The 18954-nt window shown below is 45.6% G+C and overlaps 5 protein-coding genes across 16 annotated transcripts in view; 2 read left to right on the forward strand and 3 right to left on the reverse strand.

The window, feature by feature from the left end:
* Nucleotides 1-11127, reverse strand: part of LOC147054050 (cyclin-dependent kinase-like 1) — a 26023-nt gene extending 14896 nt beyond the window's left edge. For 2 of the 12 annotated variants that reach the window (XM_085916831.1, XM_085916819.1), the window contains exons 1-7: nt 11110-11127; nt 9631-10796; nt 9354-9548; nt 9177-9281; nt 8873-8976; nt 7706-7836; nt 4744-4852 (exon numbers count right to left, since the gene is read on the reverse strand). The gene's annotated coding sequence lies outside the window, so the exon portion shown is untranslated. Of the gene's footprint in view, nt 1-4743; nt 6187-7705; nt 7837-8424; nt 8625-8872; nt 8977-9176; nt 9282-9353; nt 9549-9630; nt 10797-11109 lie in introns of those variants that run through there. The other 10 variants (XM_085916832.1, XM_085916829.1, XM_085916820.1 and 7 more) reach the window with 9 other exon arrangements.
* ppp5c (protein phosphatase 5, catalytic subunit) lies at nt 5894-10627 on the forward strand. Its single transcript, XM_085916818.1, has 13 exons — nt 5894-6046; nt 6919-7160; nt 7484-7631; nt 7761-7882; nt 7956-8021; nt 8168-8266; nt 8448-8553; nt 8631-8773; nt 8878-8965; nt 9095-9135; nt 9216-9394; nt 9472-9553; nt 9637-10627. Exons 1-13 carry the CDS (start codon nt 5950-5952, stop codon nt 9697-9699), a joined length of 1476 nt encoding a protein of 491 aa, XP_085772944.1. The 5' UTR covers nt 5894-5949; the 3' UTR covers nt 9700-10627.
* Nucleotides 11128-11156: 29 nt separating the features above from the next.
* Nucleotides 11157-13264, forward strand: LOC147054053 (THAP domain-containing protein 5-like). Its single transcript, XM_085916837.1, has 5 exons — nt 11157-11367; nt 11862-12045; nt 12131-12618; nt 12692-12878; nt 12945-13264. Exons 1-5 carry the CDS (start codon nt 11294-11296, stop codon nt 13059-13061), a joined length of 1050 nt encoding a protein of 349 aa, XP_085772963.1. The 5' UTR covers nt 11157-11293; the 3' UTR covers nt 13062-13264.
* Nucleotides 13265-14854: 1590 nt separating this feature from the next.
* On the reverse strand, nt 14855-16623 carry LOC147054054 (claudin-3-like). The gene has a single exon (XM_085916964.1). It carries the CDS (start codon nt 16531-16533, stop codon nt 15886-15888), a length of 648 nt encoding a protein of 215 aa, XP_085773090.1. The 5' UTR covers nt 16534-16623; the 3' UTR covers nt 14855-15885.
* Nucleotides 16624-17611: 988 nt separating this feature from the next.
* On the reverse strand, nt 17612-18699 carry LOC147054055 (claudin-4-like). Its single transcript, XM_085916963.1, has one exon. The coding sequence runs from the start codon at nt 18394-18396 to the stop codon at nt 17740-17742; it is 657 nt and encodes a 218-aa protein (XP_085773089.1). The 5' UTR covers nt 18397-18699; the 3' UTR covers nt 17612-17739.
* Between the last annotated feature and the right edge of the window lie 255 nt (nt 18700-18954).

Genomic DNA, 18954 nt, shown 5'->3' on the forward strand with positions numbered 1-18954 from the left:
AAAGTTCAGATTTAGTGGTCGGCGCTCTGTATTTAGTTCATGACTGGCCTGGCCGCTCTTTGTGTTTTTTTTAAGCCAAATGCGGCCCTGGAGACCAAAGCCTCGCCCATCCCCACTTTAAATCAAACATCTCTCTAAACGATGCGGTCAAGTTAATTCAAGATGATGTTTGGCGCAAGCCCGCCATTTGGCAGCCATCTTGGTAACGCCGCCGGGCAGCACTTTGGCGCTCGCTGTCTAAATAAACAAGGGGGGGGAGTGGCCACAATTGAGTTTACAAAGTCAAAAGCGGTAATCTGATGAAAAGGAGTCAGTCGACTTCATCTCCCGCAGATGTGAGAAGTCACCCGAATTCTTCGTGACAAAAAGACCTCCGCGACAAACGGCTCATCTTTCCCGCACGCTCGATGAGACGAGCGAGGAAACAATCACGTCGCATCTGATGAACACGTGTTCTTCTCGTGTACCTGCTCTCTCATCTCCATTGCTGGCCACCCAAGTGCACAGGATGTGATCTAAGACAGCGCTGGAAGGAATCAAACTGACTGGAGATTAAGAGAGAAAAAAAAAAAAAGAGAAGTATCTTTTAGGAGCGTCTGGGAGGCACCCAAAGCGCTATTAGTAGTTAATACTAACTGACAGGAAAGTCCAACAGTAACACAACAGGAAGAGGAAACCCCCCCCCCCCCGCCTCTAACACACCAACACACACAGACACACACACACACTGCACCACCACATCCTGGATGGTTTGTCAGTGTGAAACTGGATATTTGCAGTAGCTGCATTTGTGCCATACAGCTGGCATACAAAACAAAAAGATAACGTATTTGTCACGCTTCACTCGCCTTGTCACACATCGGTTGCCATGACAACAATTTTGGACAGTTGGCTAATATTTTTTGAAGCATTAGCGCTGGTGGGAAGAAGGTGGCGGTAACCCACAGAACTTAAGACTTTGGGATGCCGGTCCGAGCTCAAGACTCACCTGAGTCTCGGCTAAATTATAGACCCCAAAAAAATACAACCTAGTGGAGTCACACATCGTGACTCATGGTTGATACTAGTGGTCGTCTCTGTGGGAAAGCTCAGACCGTGCGTGCAATGCTAGCGAGTAAAACAAACGCGCTACAACAACACGGCGTGCGAAGAGGTCGACCGCAAGGGCAGATGAAAGACCCCGCCGCCGGCGCGCCACTGTCGCTTTGAAGGGTAATCCCGAGGGATTCCCGCTCTAACCGGTTGCCCGTCTGGCACTTTGGTACGACTATGCGGCGTGGTGGCAAGTAAACACCCAAGCGGCCTGTCTGACTCCAAGTGAGCTGTTTCGACAACCCCTCGCAAAAAAAAAAAAAACGCGGCTCCGTGGTGACGGATGCGAGAGTGTGAATTTAATTGGATGGAAAAAAAATAATATTCAGAAAGAAAAAAAACAAACAAACTTCTTCTCATGTATGTTCCATTCTCACGCATATTTGCTTGAGTTTCTCATTTCCTGTTTGGGGTGTGCATCAGATGATGCGTCCTCGCGTGCACACATGAAAAGCTCGCGATGACAACGAGACGGAGACGACGAGCGGCACGAGGTCTGTGAGAATGTGACTGGCCGGGAAGGAAGCAAAGAGGAGATGAGGGGGGGAAAAAAAATCAAATAAAAATCCTGAGAGATGACATAGGCACACTAAAAAGTAAATGTAAAATAAAAAGGCTTGGAAATATAAAGTGGTTGATTATGCTAATAACCACAAGCGCGGGCTTGGAACTGATCTCATTTGGCAGGATTGTTTTCCATCTTAATTTAATTTATGAGGAATCTGGGCCGCTTTCACTTCCCTGGGCAATTACTTTTTATTTGCTTTAATTATCTGCCATTTTCTACCTTTCGTTATAACAAGGCCACTCTGTGACAGAGGGGCTGACTCACCCCCCCCCCCCCCCCCAACCCTTCGTGTGTGTTTTATTTCTACACAATTATTTTGCTCATTTTACAACCTTGTATTTTTTGTATACTTGAATAAAATGTAGTCCCGGTACCTTTCTTTACTCCATACGAACTGAGCCATGACCTTAATTTTTTTACCCGTATTATTTGCTGTACTGTTTATAAAACTATATATTAAAATTGGTCATCACTTTTTTGGGTTCTTTTATCACTCTGATGAAGGCGGAAGTACATGCCGAAATATGTCAGGTAACGCAACCTAAAAAAAAATTGTTTGTGATAAAAGAATCAAAAAAAGTGATTGACATGGGAAACAAAATGAACTTAGTACAACTAAAATTGGTCATCTATTTTTATCACCTCCTCCATCTTTAATTAGCCATTTTATTACTTACAACATTCGGCCATAAAAACATGGAACGAAATAAAATTCTGCTTTCTTTAACTGGCTTTAAAAAACAGTTCTGAATGTGGAAAGGTTATTAAAAAAAAAAAAAAAGGTGCAGCAGCAGACTTCTCAGGGCAGGTAATGCGCCACATTTCATTTTCCTCTTACATGAAATTTCCGTGCTCTGCCCCCCCCGGCTCAGCGTGCAATGTGTCACCTCAGGATGTTGATTTACTGATCAACAGGAGGTTGGCCGCATGGATTCATTTATGACTCAAAGGGGGACCTAAAAATGCAGACTTCTGCAGGAACCCAACGTCTGAGATAGAGGAGGAAATAGCACACGGGGAAGACGATAAACGTTCTTCCTAATTTATGTTAAATTTAGTTTCTAAAGTCCTGCCCACTGGAGGGGGCCAACACATGGTTTACATTTCAAAGCTGAAGCTCTCACTGGTGACCTACTTGATCAGACGAGACTCAACAATAATACCCGACATAATTAAAATGTTAGCTGGCTATTCGGTTTATTATTTGGTAGCCATGGCGGTGAGATGGGATTTCCAGAAAAATTACTAATGAACTGCTCCTGAGTCAACATGCATGTCTAGAAGACTACAAAGGAAATGACACATTTCCCAAATTGTGAAAATATTCATCACAAAACTTTCTTTACGATCTAGTTTGCTGAATCGTAAAACGTCCACGGTTTATATAAGTGGCCGCATATTTTGAATGTTTCAGTGAGAAAGATATATAAAAAAAAAAAAAAACAAGACGGATAACACACGCAAGTGTTGATAACGGCTGCTGTATGGTTTTTTGAGATTGCATAACCGGGTGATAAGATAAGTCGGGATCGCTCAAGTATGTAAACTTTGGGCAAATTCATCTTATCTTTCAGCTCAGAAGAGGAAGCCGCTGAAAAATCGCCCCGGGGGGGGGGGGGTTGAAGAGAAAACACCATTGGGCTGCGGTCTTAAATAGCGCAGAGGTCCGCGTCGGGCCTATGTAACATATACCGCCCTGGATCCTTTCGGCCTCATCCTTCGCTGGCCGGTGGCCAAGGAATGTCACTCGGATTCCCGGCGACCTTCGTCTGTCTCCGTGTTCGCTCGCTCCCTTTATGTTTGTTTAACTTTTTCAGGACCCCCCAGAGGCTCCAGAGAGGAGAGCGATCTTCCTCCTCTACTAACCCGGCTTGCCAGATTCCCTCCCACTCACCGTCTGCGTTTACTCTTGCGTAGGGCGGGCGCTCACGTCAGCTCCTGTCCCACCTTCGTCTATTTATATATACACGCGAGTAAAATAGACAGGAGCCCTGTTATGCTGTTTTAAGTGGTGGGAAGTAACCAATACGGCGGTGCCTTGACTTTTGTAGTATGATTTGTCCCGTGACCGAGCGTGAAACTCAATTTACCGGTTTGTAAAATCAATTTTTCCTCTTCAAATGAATGAAATGTAGAAAGCATGGAAGCTTAATTTAGTGGGACAGAAAATAATATCCAGTCCTCTGGGGACATCCCAGTCGCCAAAGTCTGAAACTGTAGTTCCAGAAATGGCCACAGATAAGCGCAATTTGTGACGTCATCAAGAAAAAAAGAAAAACTTGTGCCTAACCCTCACCTCTTTTACAGACAGACTACTGCTCATACTTGGGTCTTTTTAAAATATTTATTATATTTATATAAATATTTAGTTTGTACTTAGTTTCAGAGTGAGAGTACTTTTGCCACCTCTGGTTATATGACTCGGAAGGAGACACGAGTCATCGCTTTTCTGGCTGAGGGGAAAGTTAGTGAACTCACACGGTGGGGTTAGTAAGTGTTCACCGGGGGGTCACCGGGGAGTGACTCACCTGGCTGCCGGGCCTCTTACTCTCGACTGCGGGATTTGCTTTGTGAGTCAGAGCGAGGAGAGCCGACTGGGCCGTACTCGTCCACGTCACAGTAATTTATGAAACTTTTCATGGGCTCCTCGTTAACAAAGTAAGCCACAAACTTTTAAATCAAAAGTGGCCTTTTTCTTCCCGGGGCGCCACTCTCATTAGTCTGTCCAGCGGGGCTCTGGCGCGGAAAAGCGAGACTCTCTGCTTGAGCTTGCGTTATGTTTTTGGCAAAAGGCTTATTTTAAGGCGACAGTGTCTCGTATATGTGCCTGTGTACACAACATTAAGGATTTTGGCCTTTCTGGTGAGATTTCAGGATGAACGAACAATACTGAAGGTTGAACTTAATTTGAACTTCTCTGTCGGTGGAAACAAGGCTGTCCAAGTACTTTTGTGATGAATTAAATTCACCTGTAAAGGGTTCAAGTGAATTTTAGCTTCATCCTGACATTACACCCGAAAGCCCAATACCCCCTGATCTTTTGTAAATAGTGTATGTGTGCCTGCATTCGTGTGGATGCGCACCTGCGCTTTGTTTGTCTTCTTCACTTTGACATCTGCGGAGGCCGGAGGTCACCTGCTGTGCCCAGATGGCAGGAAACATCTCGAGCAACATCCTCACGCCTGGAGGCACCTGGAAGAAGACCAAAATAAAAAGTTATGTGTGAAGAAGTCGTTTTGGTTGTTGTTCTCAGCCTTGTTCTTTTGTTGTTCTGAATGCGTCATTTCACACCACTTCAAGCCACATATTCCCTCGTAATTAATAATGTGAGTAAATGATATGCTTAGAACTTTTCTAGAACATTTTACATGGTTGACTCTGAGCATATATCACATACAGGATACTGCGTTTAGTTCAGTGATTCCCAACCACTGTTTTATGATCCAATTACACTTAATTGGTCTGACAATTGTGATTTATAGAAAAATAATAATGTATCTATATGCCTGGGGGGAAAAAGTAGACAATGAGGAGATTGATCCTCAATTTTTTTAGTACAGTGTTGTATATCTTTGATGACATTTTTGTTTGGTGGTGTGGCATGAGACGTTTGTAATGTAAAATTCGTGCTTTGCTCAATTAAAGTTGGGGAATGCTGGTTTTGGTTTTAGGTTGTCACACGGTCCACTGGGCCTATCAATCAACACACACACACACACACACACACAAACTTTGGAAAGAAAACAACTGACCTTTGAAACCTCAGGAGCTCGTGAATGTCTATAGTGCTCCCTACTGGTTAGTAGCAAAATATACATCTAAAATGTAATTGAATGGGCAATCGAAAAATAAACGAATACAATACCAGTTCCCTCCTTTTGAGAGTCGTTGTTTAGTCTTTTTTTTCTTTTTTCTTTTTTGTATATTCTCAGCGATGTTTCACATTCTTTCTGAAATTGAGTGAACTAATGGCAAGTGTCCATGTCAGTAGTGCTCCCTGAAGGCTAATAACGGGAAATACAACAGGACTTAGGTTTTTCGTTCAATGTCATGCCATAAATAATATTTAACATAGACGTTATCTTAAAATTACAATGGCAATAATACTTACGTCGTTTGGCGTTTTGTTTTCTATGTAATGTTGGCGAACATTGTTACTTGTAGTTTTAGTTAAGAAGTTGTGTTTTTGAATATATTTTGACTTGTTCAATCAAAATAAATCCATTAGAAGATAAAATTTCGTTAGGCTCGACCACGAGCAACTTTGCGACCTTTGCGACAGTCCGTCAATGGCGCATGCGTCAGAATACGGCAGCGTGAAGAAGATGGCGGAGGGAGTAAACGATGCCGAGCTACTCAAGGAGAAGGCCAATAAATACTTTAAAGGTGAGCAGGCAGCGCTGTCAAGTTGTTGCCTCGCTTCGGCGGCCGAACGCAGACAAGAGCGTCCCCACCGATCGCGTCGAGGGGGTTAACGATGCCTTTTAAACGGCGCAGATCACAGCCCTACGTCAATGTAATGCTAGGCTAGCGAGGCAGGCTAACGCGTGAAGCCCATTCATTGGGCTCCTGAAAGCGCTTAGCCCACTCGGCTAGCTCTGGCTAACTTCGTCTTAAACCGCGTGAGTCATTGTCCCGTGCAAGTCAAGTTCACTTCACAGTCACTTTGACCCCGATTCGTTAGTTTAACTACACGATCGATTGTTTTGCAAGATTTTGCAAGACACAATTGACGTTACTTGCCGTGCGTAGAAGTTGCGAGAAATATTCCCGTGAAATCAGCGGAATCATCATGTGATCAACGGCATTCTCTCCTCGCCAATATTATTATCATTATCTTTACCAAAGGCCAATTGAACACAGTAAATGCAGTACAAGTAGAATAATTGCTCATTTTTGAAGGGGTAAAAAGGCGTCATGTTATGACATTAAAGTTTTTTTAATAATCTAATAGAGTCGTATTTATGTATATGTTCAACAAGGTAATAGTCAGATTTTAATTAGCGAGTAACTAATATAAAATATTGCTTTTTATTCTGGAAAATACTTTTTTTTTTACAAAAAAAAAAAAAGGATTTTATTCCTTGAATGAAAATGTCTTTTTGTTCTCTGAGAAAAAAAAAAAAGACTTTGAGCAACAACACTCTTTGATTTCCATAAAATGACAACTGTATTACTTTGCAGGATTGTCAGATTTAACAACCTGTACCTATAACCATGACCTGCTTAACTGAGAATGTTTGTGTTTGAATATGCAGATAAAGACTATGAAAATGCAATCAAGTTCTACTCCGAGGCCTTGGACCTCAATCCATCCAATGCCATCTACTACAGCAACCGCAGCCTGGCGTACCTGCGCACCGAGTGCTACGGCTACGCCTTGGCGGATGCGACCAAGGCCCTGGATATTGACAAGAACTATATCAAAGGCTATTACCGCCGGGCCACCTCCAACATGGCACTGGGCAAATTCAAGGCAGCGCTCAAGGACTACGAGACGGTAAGGTGGGCTGAAGAGAAGGAAACCCGAAAGACCTTGCCGGGTCGACACTCATCTAATCTCCACATTTTGAAAGAGGGATTACGAGCTAATCCTGTCGCGATGCCAAAGTGTCGAGCGTGCGAGTGTCGGTGTCGTGGCTTCCTTTAAGAGTAATGCAAGTAATCCCTCATTGAGGCACTCTGCGTGTCTTTGAAGAAATATCTTGATGAATAGTTAACTTGATCAAGCGGTTGAGTTTTAAAGTATTCAAATTCGGGTGGGTGTCAATACTGCGATAAAGTCAAACGAGATCAACTTTTAAATGCGTCGTGTGACGACAGGTAGTGCGCGTTCGACCGAACGACAAGGACGCCAAAATGAAGTACCAGGAATGTAATAAGATCGTCAAGCAGAAGGCCTTCGAGAGAGCCATCGCCAGCGACGAGATCAAAAAGTCAGTCGTCGACTCGCTGGACATTGAAAGCATGAGTAAGTGGCAAAAATGAGTGTGCAAAGCACATTTATTTACTTTTTTTTTTTTTACGTAAATTCAAATTACATACCCCATCCAAAAGAGTGTCGTGCTTGTTCTGAAATGATGCACCTCTCGCGTCGCAGCCATCGAGGACGACTACACGGGCCCCAAACTGGAGGAGGGCGAGGTCACGTTGACGTTCATGAAGGAAATGATGGACTGGTTCAAGGAGCAGAAGAAATTGCACAGAAAATGCGCGTATCAGGTAAGGCGTTGCTCACACAAGAAAACACAGGTAGAGACGAGCAGACGTGCAATGAACGATTTGTCTCTTGCAGATTTTAGTGCAAGTGAAAGACCTTCTATCCAAACTACCAAGTCTCGTTGAAGTCACATTACAAGAGGTGAGAATGTCATTTTTAAGTTTCTTAAGGTGACTGAAGGGTCTAAATTGTCCACCATCGTTGTGAATGTAAATACTTGTTTGTCCATTTTTGCCCCGTGATCAAATAAGTAAATTCTTTCTCGATTCTTCTTTTCTTTCCAACAGGCGGAAAAAATAACCATTTGTGGCGACACGCACGGGCAGTACTACGATCTCCTCAACATTTTCGAGTTGAACGGCCTGCCGTCGGAGAGCAATCCTTACGTATCCTTTTAGTGTTTACAGTCGATATTTATGTGGTTAAAACAAAGAACCTGGCTTCGGACTGGCCCGCTAGCTTAATGCAAATATGAATGAGAAATGCCATTGACGCGCTAAAGATTAGCATTGATAGCAATTTTTGCAACTTCAAATCTTGTAACCTTTTCTTAACTTTTGAAATCAGCTGTTCAATGGTGACTTTGTGGATCGCGGCTCTTTCTCCGTGGAGGTGATCCTCACCCTGTTTGGCTTCAAGCTGCTTTTCCCCGACAATTTTCACCTGCTTCGAGGTGAGCGTTAGGGCGGAAACACCAGCGTCGGCCCATTTGGCCTTCTGCGGCGATAACCTAAGATGGCCGATCTGTAGGTAACCACGAGACGGACAACATGAACCAGATGTACGGCTTTGAGGGTGAGGTGAAAGCCAAGTACACGGCGCAGATGTTCCAGCTGTTCAGCGAGGTTTTCCAGTGGCTGCCGCTCGCGCAGTGCATCAACAGCAAAATACTGGTAGGGAGAGCCGCTGTGTGTGTTGCTAAAACACGCTATGCTAAAATCTGCTATTTGTTCAATAAAGTGTTTTACAGTCAATATCTGGTTTTGTTGTACCTCAGGTGATGCACGGTGGGCTGTTCAGTGAAGACGGCGTCACGTTGGAGGACCTCAGGAAGATCGAGAGGAACAGACAGCCTCCAGACTCGGGTACAGTCAGCCTGTGTGTTATTTTGAAAAAATGAACAATGATAAGCAATATATTTATTCGACCTAAATGTTTTGGGTTTATAATTAATGGATTTTTTTTTTTTTCTCCCCCTCGTGTCTGTCTCACAGGTCCCATGTGTGACCTCCTCTGGTCGGACCCCCAGCCTCAGGTCGGCGCTGCCCTAGAACCTCATGAGCCTATTTCAATAACCTCCAGAAAGAATGTTCTCAACGCCTGTGTTTGATGCAGAGCGGCCGATCCGTCAGCAAGCGAGGCGTGAGCTGCCAGTTCGGGCCCGACGTGACCGAGCGCTTCCTGGATCAGAACAAGCTGGATTTCATCATCCGAAGTCACGAAGTCAAGGCGGAGGGCTACGAGGTCACTCACTCAGGAAAGTGCATCACAGTCTTCTCGGCACCCAACTACTGGTGAGTAGCCCCTCTACCCCGTTTTGGATGACCGAGCGCCACGGGTCGATAACGATTGGTCTTCTGCCGTCCCCTAGTGACCAGATGGGAAACAAAGGAGCTTTCATCCACCTCAGGGGATCCGATCTCAAGCCAGAGTTCCACCAGTTCACTGCTGTGGTGAGTATCGTGCAGAATTAGACTCAGTGTGAATACAAAGTAGCGGTTAACAATTGTATAAACGGTTTCTTCCTCACTTCCAGCCTCATCCGAATGTCAAGCCCATGGCGTACGCCAACACGCTAATGCAGCTGGGGATGATGTAGACCCTGAAAAAAAAAAGGACTCGGTCCACCAAGACCGCCAGAAGCATCACCACTTCACGTCCTTCAGTGCTCCCTGATTCCCACTTGGACCTAAGGGATCCCACTCCCCCTCGCTTTATGAGGGAGATCCCTTAGAAGCCACTCGCCTGGTCCACAAGTTTACCACTTCCAAACTGGATAACAATTCCAGCGTATGCTCGCCTCGTACATCGATTCAACCTTTCAAAATCCTGGATGTGTCTCTTAAGATTTTGTTGAAACTATTTTTTAAATGGATCACCTCTCGGGTCCGTACCAAAGATCTGTAATTGAATGATAGTCAAGGTTTCACCCAGGAGCGACTCTCAAAGAGTTTAGCACGTGCACACATCCAAGATGGTTCAAGAGCGGCATTTCTGTCAATGTATCTTAACAGTATGTCTTTTTTTTTTTTCCACGTTCTATTACTTTTCAGGAATACGAGTTTATCCGTACATGTTATGATCCCAGCTCAAAAAAGAGAGACTGACTCTGGGTTCACACCGAGGTGCTGTTTGCCATTTTTGATGTGTTAGCTAGAACAGACAACGTGGTCAACGTTTAATTTGCACTGCTGCTGCTTCTTCCGAAGGAAGATACCGCTGCTCCCCTTCCGCCCTGCCATCTTCTCACCCTGGCAGCTCAACACACTGCCCCCGTTTTCCGAACCCAAAACCCCCCCGACATGTCACCCGGAAATTGTGGATTATTCCAGTAACACACAGAAAATGTAAAAAACGTCCAAAATGTAACCCTGTCTTGAAAACGCACAGTCTCATTGTCTGATGACTCTACTTTTTAGGTAAAGATATACACTGATGTGTATGTATATATACTGTATCATTATTGAGATTCCATGTAATGTTTGGAGAAAAAAAACAATTAAAAATCAGTTCAGAGATTTTATAAATGCTTGTGTCCTTATTTATGGACAATAGAAATGAAGAATTCTATTGTTGTGTGGGCATTTTTGAACATGCTTTGACTTGCCTTATCCTTGTATTCCGCTGGATTAGCGTCGTTTCCGTTCGCGTCAGTAGCAGTCACTGGCATTATGCCACCTAAATAAACCCTGGTTCCTGTTTACAAACGTTAAAATGTATGTCATTTTCATGTAGGTAGTCATTCGCAGACAATAAAAAAAGTTACAAGCCTGTTTTAATCGAACAAACAGTACAAATCTGTTTTCAGTTGTATGGAGTAAATAAATAAATAGTCTTTCGCGCCAACAACAGTAGCACAGTCCGACGGAAGTCATTCGTTAAAAAAGTAACTTTGATAAGACTATCATTACCATCCATACATAAATAGAAGATATATAAAATTCAAACAGCAAATTGTTCCAAGTATAAAACTTGAGAGAAAAATGATAAAGGAAAAAAAAAGACATACAATAATACGGCGCTCAGGTGGCAGTCGCATGTCTATGACGTCATTGAGCAGCCTATCTGGACACTCCGATATGACGTCAGGTGCGCACCGCGTTGTCAACAGTGCACGAGTTTCACCTTGTTTTCAATTCCCCTGGACGCGCATATGAAGTGACCCGACGTCGACAACGACGAGTAGGCCCAACATGCCCAAATATTGTTCGGTGCCAAACTGTAAGAATGATTCAACGAGCGGTAGCGATCGAAAAAGCTTTTACAAGTAAGACAGCTTGGATAAGCGTCGTTTGACGTGAAGCCATTTCGGTCGTCCCGGGTGACCGCGTGTCTCTTGTTTTTGGTTGGATTAACTTTAAACTACGATTAAATTTCTGTTTCACACATTTATTGCTAAGCAAAACATGAATGGGTTTTAATTGGAAAATCCACTTGAAGACGTGTGCTGCTTTTTGACCTTTGACAGCGGAGTCATTTTTTGTTTATTCATACATGACGTGACGTGTTACTTCTCGAGGATACCCGAACAAAGTGGCCACGGATTTCGAACCCATGTACAACTTTTTTTGTAAAAATGGAATCAACTCTACTCTTTCCCATACATGTGCCACTTGAATTTCTAATTGACTGATTTCATGGTGGTTCTTCATCATGGTTGTGTTAACATTTGTAATCCACTTCCATATTGAACCTGTGTTCCATTTCTAAATCCATTTAAAATCGGAATCCACCTATTTTATATGAACTTGGTCCTCCCAGGTTCCCGCTGCAGGATCCCGAGCGGCTGCAGCTGTGGCTGAGAAACATCGGGCGGGACAACTGGACCCCGTCTCGACACCAGTACATTTGCCACGAGCACTTTGAGTCATCGTGCTTCAAGGTACGCTGGGGGATTCGATATTTGGAGACCAACGCCGTGCCCACCATTTTCCAGAGGTTGGAGGTAACACAACAAAGTCCTGGAAAAGACTTTTCATATCTTGTCCCGCCCACCTTTTGTGACTTTTTTGCTTTCCGCATCTTTGTAGAAACGCAAATTGATGGATGACAATGAGAAGAAAGCCAAAGTGCTTCACAGGGAGGCAGAGGAACCGAACCCGGCCGCAAACCTCTCTTACCTACCTACGCTATCGACCATGCAACCGGTGGTTGGGCACAACGACGGCGAGATAGTTCTGCTACCAGCCGATTGCCAAGGAGAGCTAGCGGGCGCCTTTTTCAACCCCGCCCATAGACTTACGTTCCAAGAGGTGTCCGTCGAAGAGCTGTGCCAAAGTCAGGTCATCGCCTACTTGGAGTCCACACCCAAGGTACTTCCCGGCCACCTGCTGGTCTCCTCGAACACGGTGCTGTCATCCGCTCTGAGCGCCGAGCCCATCGCGTCCACGTTGCCCATCGTGTCCAAACACGCCGCCCGGCCGTCGTCACCGCCGCTCCAACTCGAGGGAAGCTCCGACCAACAGGATGACGACGATGACGAGGCGGACAATTGGGACCATCAACTGGAGGAGCACTGGTGAGATGTTTTTTGTGTGACTCTCAGACACGAATGAACACGCACATCCTGATTACGCCGACTGACGGGACAGCTACCACAAGCATCGGCTGAGCAAGGAGCAGCTGGAGGTCGTCGTGGCCGAGCTACAGAAGAAAGTGAAGGTCTTGCAGCAGAAGCACCGGCACCACCTGGACAAACTACTGGGCCTGGAGAACGCCGTCAGTCAGCTGAGGCAGAAAAACCTCATGACTGAAGAGCGACTGCAGCTCCTGGAGAGGGTGAGGACAATCCGATTTTTTCTCAAATATCTATCCCTAACATCTTTTATGTTCTGACACGTTCAGGCGTACATCCAGAACAGCGCCAGCGTGTGCGACACCGGCGAGACCGTAGCCATCATCTACGAGGAGGACGACGCGGCGTATTTCTACACTCTCAGCGACGGCGAGGAAAAGCTGTGATGCCACCATTTTGTTGTTGTTGTTTTGCTCTTGAATAAAAACGTGGATCACATTGATTTGCACAATTACAGATGTTATCAGGGGACTGTTCTCAATGTGTATGTTTTTGTTTTTTTTTAGGTTTCTTTTTTTCCTGCAAATACTTTTTGTTGAACCCATTTAAGTGTCATAACAAAAATGAAATTAAAACTAACTTTCCTTCACGTGTGCTGGGTCTATTGCAGATATATTTTTGACCCCTAGAGGGCAGTATAGTTCTGTTGTGCCTCAATCTGCGTTGTACAACACCTGTGGCTACTTTATAAGGTCACAGAGGTGCTGGGTTTCTTTTTTTTTTTTTTTTTTTTTCCAGTTACCAGCTTCCGTTCCCACCCGAATGTCTCGGCGCTGGCCTGCTATCTGTGTTGGCTTCTGGAATTTAAGGGAGGGATTTTTTTTGCCTCTTTTCATCTTTCCTGAACTTTTATCAGCAAGCATGAACTCACATCTGCTTCTTTAGTGCTGAGCTAATGGGCCTAACGTTCCAGCACAACACACTCAGACACGCCCAGACACACACACGCATACACACAACTACCAACGTCAGTACAATCTGACCCAACTAAGTCAACACACCGTTCTATCCTCCCTTTTTTTTTTGTCAGCACTCGAGCTACCTATTTCTGTTAATTGTCCATGTTATGTCCATAACTGAATTCAAGTTGCTGCAGACTGTCGGACATATTTTGCAAAGAGCCTTCGTGGGCCCTGCATTTTGTTCTTGGGCCTTCAGTATGGACATATGGCAACGGTGCCACCTGCAGAAGTTCCAAATGAATATTGGTTTCACTACATGCTCAAATAACAAATTGCTCCAACGGAATACTTTACTCTCCTTGCTGTTTGCAGATGAGCACATTGATTGCATCTCCATGCATGAGAAGACACAGTGTGCTTGTGTATTTCCAGGCAGTTGGATTGGGGGAAGGGAAGGGGGGCTTCCTTTTCATTCCAACTTCAGGTGCCAGGCAACCTCTCAGCTCTCCACATTCCCCGGTTTCGGTCATGTGACCACTTGTCAGCAGCCTCCTTTAGCCAAAGCCAGCCGAACACGACCAGACCCTCATCTAAAAAAAAAAAACTAGAAGGCATACACTCACTGTTTGTATATACAAACGGGTCAGATTTCATTTACATGAATCCGCAACAAATGTAATACTTGAGTGTAATTGATTTGTACTGTGGAAATCCCTCGGGAATTAATTGTATTTTATTTTTTTGGGCGATAATGGGTCAATGATTACCTCAGGTTAAACAAGCCTGAGGGCCTGACTCAAGTTAGAGGATCACAAACACACCAAGGCAACATTGGCCTGATTTAATATGGGCACAAATTTCTCCAGAAATGGAATCTTCTCGTTACTTGGATGTTTTTCTCGGCTGACGTCATCGGAGCCGCTTTAATTACAGCGGCTACGTCACACCGAGTCTTTGTCGGCGGCGACACCGATACACGGCCGTAACTCGACGCACCTCGTCTTATCAATCGTTCATCAATATTTTAGAATCCTGCCACCTGCCGGGTGTGACATACTGGCTAGAACTACATTTATACTCACAGGCCATTTTATTAGGGACACTCGTTGAGCTGTCTCAAGCTGAAATGGTGACTAAGAAAGTTCAACGCAAACAAGAGGGCCTCTGGTGAATGGAGCGCTTTGTTTGTGTAGGAGCCTCATAATTTATCGCCACATAAAACTAAAGGTCTCCGCGAGCGCGCCCAAAACGAAAAAAAAAAAAAAAGATCACCTTAATTCAAACATGAGAGTGTTTATTGTCAGAAGATACAAGCACAGAAAAGTTGCATGTTGAACAACGTCGGTAGTGTTGACGTCAGCGTACGTGTGTCACGTGATTCGATTAATCACGCTCTTATCGCCGTATACTTGCTGATAACCCCGCTGAATTATTTCAAGTTATCTCGGAACACATTGCGGGTAATTTATTGCGTCTGGATCACAATATTGAGCAATATTCTCTGCAATTTGTCTTTGGAGGCGAACATGGCAAGAATGTTTTTGGCCATCTATCTTTGTCGGTGATGTATAGTGACAGACAGAACGATGAAATACTCTTCCACTACTTGGCAGAAGGTACGATGAGCCATCCGAATGTTTTTTGGTTTGGAAATGAGCCGAGAGAATTTTCAAATGCAAAATTTACGCCTCAGCTCAATAAAAGTTGTGAAACAATGTACCAAAGTCACCAAGTTGTCCTCAAAGTTTACAAAACATATTTGTTAGGTTAGTAGAGATTCAAAATTGATGGCAGGCTAAAAAAAACAACAACAACAAAAAACATGTGCCAGTTCTCTGAGAACTTCAAATTGATGCTTACAAAACTGAATGTTAGATTCCAGCGACAAATACAAAACAATGACATAGTCATCCATCATAGTGAAAAATGTTCAAAACAACAAATTTTGCTAAAATGTTGAAATTGGCAGACTTGCTTGCTCTGCTAACAAACAACGTCGCTATAAATGTCAATAATTTATTATTATTTGTTTTTAACTCATTCCGTTCCTGCATTATGTAAGTAAATCTACTTCTTGCTCAGATTGAATTTCAATTTCTTTTCAATGTTGGCGAGATTTTTCTAATTTTGTCTGAGAAGACTTTGTGAAACATTAGTGAGTATTAAGCAAGTCACTCGTGAGACTTACAGTTAGGGAAAAAAAAAGTACACAAATCACGTGACAATTATATGATTTTTTTTTTTTTTAATCGTCCTCCGCTCCGGCCGGGACGGCCTTCCAGTCTCGGTGTCCCCCGTCCGTCCTCGGTCACACGTAGTCTTTCCTCTCCATCGCCTGGCCCCCCGCCGAGCGGGTGGCCGAGTACGCCATTCGGGAATTGCTGTAGCGGGCCTCCCTGGGCGGGCAGGAGCAGCAGAGCAGTCCGCCGCCCAGGATCAGGAGTGCGGCGGCCGCCCATCCGATGTAGAGCGCGGCGCCCAGTTCCCGCCTCTGGGCATCGGTCAGCAGCGGGTTGTAGAAATCCCGAATGATGGTGTTGGCCGTCCAGGAGACGGGGATGAGCTGCATGACGCCCGACACGATGAAGAAGATGCCGGAAACGATCATCACCTTGGCTTTGGAGGCTTCCTCCTCGATGCAGTTGGTGCACTTGGCGCCGGTGATGCTGATCAACACGGCCATGATGGCCAGCAGGATGGAAATGACGGTGAGGGCGCGGGCGGCCTGGAGGTCTTGGCTCAAGGCCAGCATGGAGTCGTAGACCTTACACTGCATCTGGCCCGTGCTCTGCACCACGCAGGTCATCCACAGGCCTTCCCAGATGGTCTGCGCCGTCACGATGTTGCTGCCGATGAAGGCCGTCACCCTCCACATGGGCAGGGCGCAGGCCACGATGCCGATGATCCATCCCAGGATGCAAAGGGAGATGCCCAGCAACTCCAAACCCACGGACATCCTGCGAGCTCTTCCACCAAACTCTTGAGGAAGTCGGCGCCCGGTGTGTTTGTGTGTGTATGTGTGTGTGTGTGTGCGGAGCCAAGACGGGAGCACTTTGCTTTATAAAGTCGGGTCAGGTGGATGGGAGGAGTCCTTGGAGGAGCTGACCTCACTGCAAAGAGGAGGAGGAGGGGGGGGGAAGACGGGGAGAAGAAGAGACTGGGCTCTCGGCTTTCACAATGGGGCCTTTTATCACCTCGGCTAAGAACATTTCGGACGGTCCTCTAACTTCCAAGGGTCTTCATCTGACTCTCCCCACAAAGTGCAGGTGTCCCGACTCAGATTGAGTCAATATTATCCTAAATCAACCACCAAAGCCCACCTGAGTCACCACCAGGCCTTTTGATTGGTTGGCGATGAAGAAGAAAGAAAAGAAGTTTGACTTTCAATTTGCCTTTGGATTTAGAGAACAAATGTCAGACAAGCGTTGAAGATATTTACAGAAGTTTGGGTCGGAATGAATACGGCGGGAGTTGCTGTTTATTTTCAAGGCGCACACACAATGGCGGTTGGACTCTGGAACTTTCCCCAACTTGCTGGATGGCCTTTAATCACCGTCTGTCTGCGGGATGCCCTTGGAATTCTTTGGCGGAATGAGCGTCTCTCTAGAAATGGCGCCCCCCCCCCCCCCACTCCCCTTTCCACTAACTGCCTTCTGTCCTCCCCTCACCCCCTTCCCTTTCTCTCCACCATGAAGCAAGTCCTTTGTGTCACGGGCTGACAAAGTAGACGGCCGTTTTTGTTATCTGGGAGCAAACAGGCAGGTAGATGGTTGCTGTGAGAAGATCTTCTGAGGATCCCCCCCCCCACGGTTGGAATGAACGAGGTCGTTTGCATTCCGGAAGAAAATTTCTATCTTAAGAGAAGTGGTGGAGGATGTGGGTCGAGTCAAGTTAGAAAATAGTCTTCGGCGAATTGTTACCACAAAGTTGGAAAGGTTTCGTTGTCTCAAAATGGAGCGAGAAATAGTCAGACACATTGTTGAGATTCTTTTTTTTTTTACATTGTAAAAGATCCTAAAATGACCATTCAGGCATTCACGCATCCAAACTTTAATACAAAATAATAGTTGTGTACATTTTAATTTCTAAATTGAGTTTATAATAATAACATTTTTCGTGCAAGAAAAAGTCAAAAGTTCAGAAGCGTCCATCGAAAGCCGCATCAGACGTAGTTCCTCTGCTCGTAGCCACTCGCCGGGATGGATCTGCTGGGCGGGTATCCCATCTTTCCCGGGGGCCCGTACCTCTTCTCGGGCCTAGATGGGCAGCTGGAGCACAGGATGCACCCGCCGAGGAGCAAGAAGGCGGCGGCGGCCCAGCCGGCGTAAAGAGCCGTGCCCATCTCTCTCTTCTGTGCGCTGAGGACCACGGGGTTGTAGAACTCGGCGATGATGGCGTTGGCCGACCACGACACCGGGATGAGCTGCGTCAGCGACGCCAGGATGAACGCCGCCCCGGCTACGATCATCACCCGGGCTTTGGCCCGCTCCTCCTCCACGCAGTTGGTGCACTTTGCTCCCGTCATGGCCAGCAGGATGCCCACCAGGCCCACCACGATGGAGATGACGGTGAGAGCCCGGGCGGCCTGTAGATCGCCGCTGAGGGCCAACATGGAGTCGTAGATCTTACACTGCATCTGGCCCGTGCTCTGCACCACGCAGGTCATCCACAGGCCTTCCCAGGTGATCTGGGCCGTCACGATATTGCTGCCGATGAAGGCCGTCACCCTCCACATGGGAAGGATGCACGACGTCAGGGCCAGGATCCATCCCAACACGGCCAGAGCCACCCCGAGTATCTCCAATCCAGCCGAAGGCATGTCACCAAAAACTATGATCCTCAGCAAGAATCAAAATTCAAACTGTCTCCTTCTGGGTGGTGGAGCATCTAAAAAAAAAAAAAAAAACTCGGCTTAATCATTCAACCCCCTCCCGAGTACACACAAAGTGGCTATCTCAGAACTGGACCGGTTAAAGAGTAACAGAGGTGGTCAAGAACCTGCCGATGAATGATTGAAAGTGAATATCAGCACCAGTGTTTATCTGACGCCCTGACTTCCCCTTCCTTCGCTAAAAGAAACACGTACGGGCTAACACGAGCGACTCCACCTTGGAAGTTTCTAATGTAGTGACTACGCAGTTGGCATCATCTTGGAGGAATGAAGGAGTTTTGCAATTTTTTTTAGGACGTAAATAGACAATTACATTGGTGCCGGGTGGTGGGAGGGGGAGGGGGGAGCAGGGGGTCTTATCAGTGTCCTTTTGAAGGTCATGGTGTTTTGAAAGGTTTATTTGCCTTTGGGTTATTTTATGCATCACTTGGCTTTGTTCTGATACAAAGTATTTTTCATTATTTTGTTTTGATACAAAGTATGTGA

This window comes from Syngnathus leptorhynchus, chromosome 7, assembly GCF_054491065.1.
Source record: "Syngnathus leptorhynchus isolate UIUO chromosome 7, UIUO_Slep, whole genome shotgun sequence".
Taxonomy (NCBI): Eukaryota; Metazoa; Chordata; class Actinopteri; order Syngnathiformes; family Syngnathidae; genus Syngnathus; species Syngnathus leptorhynchus.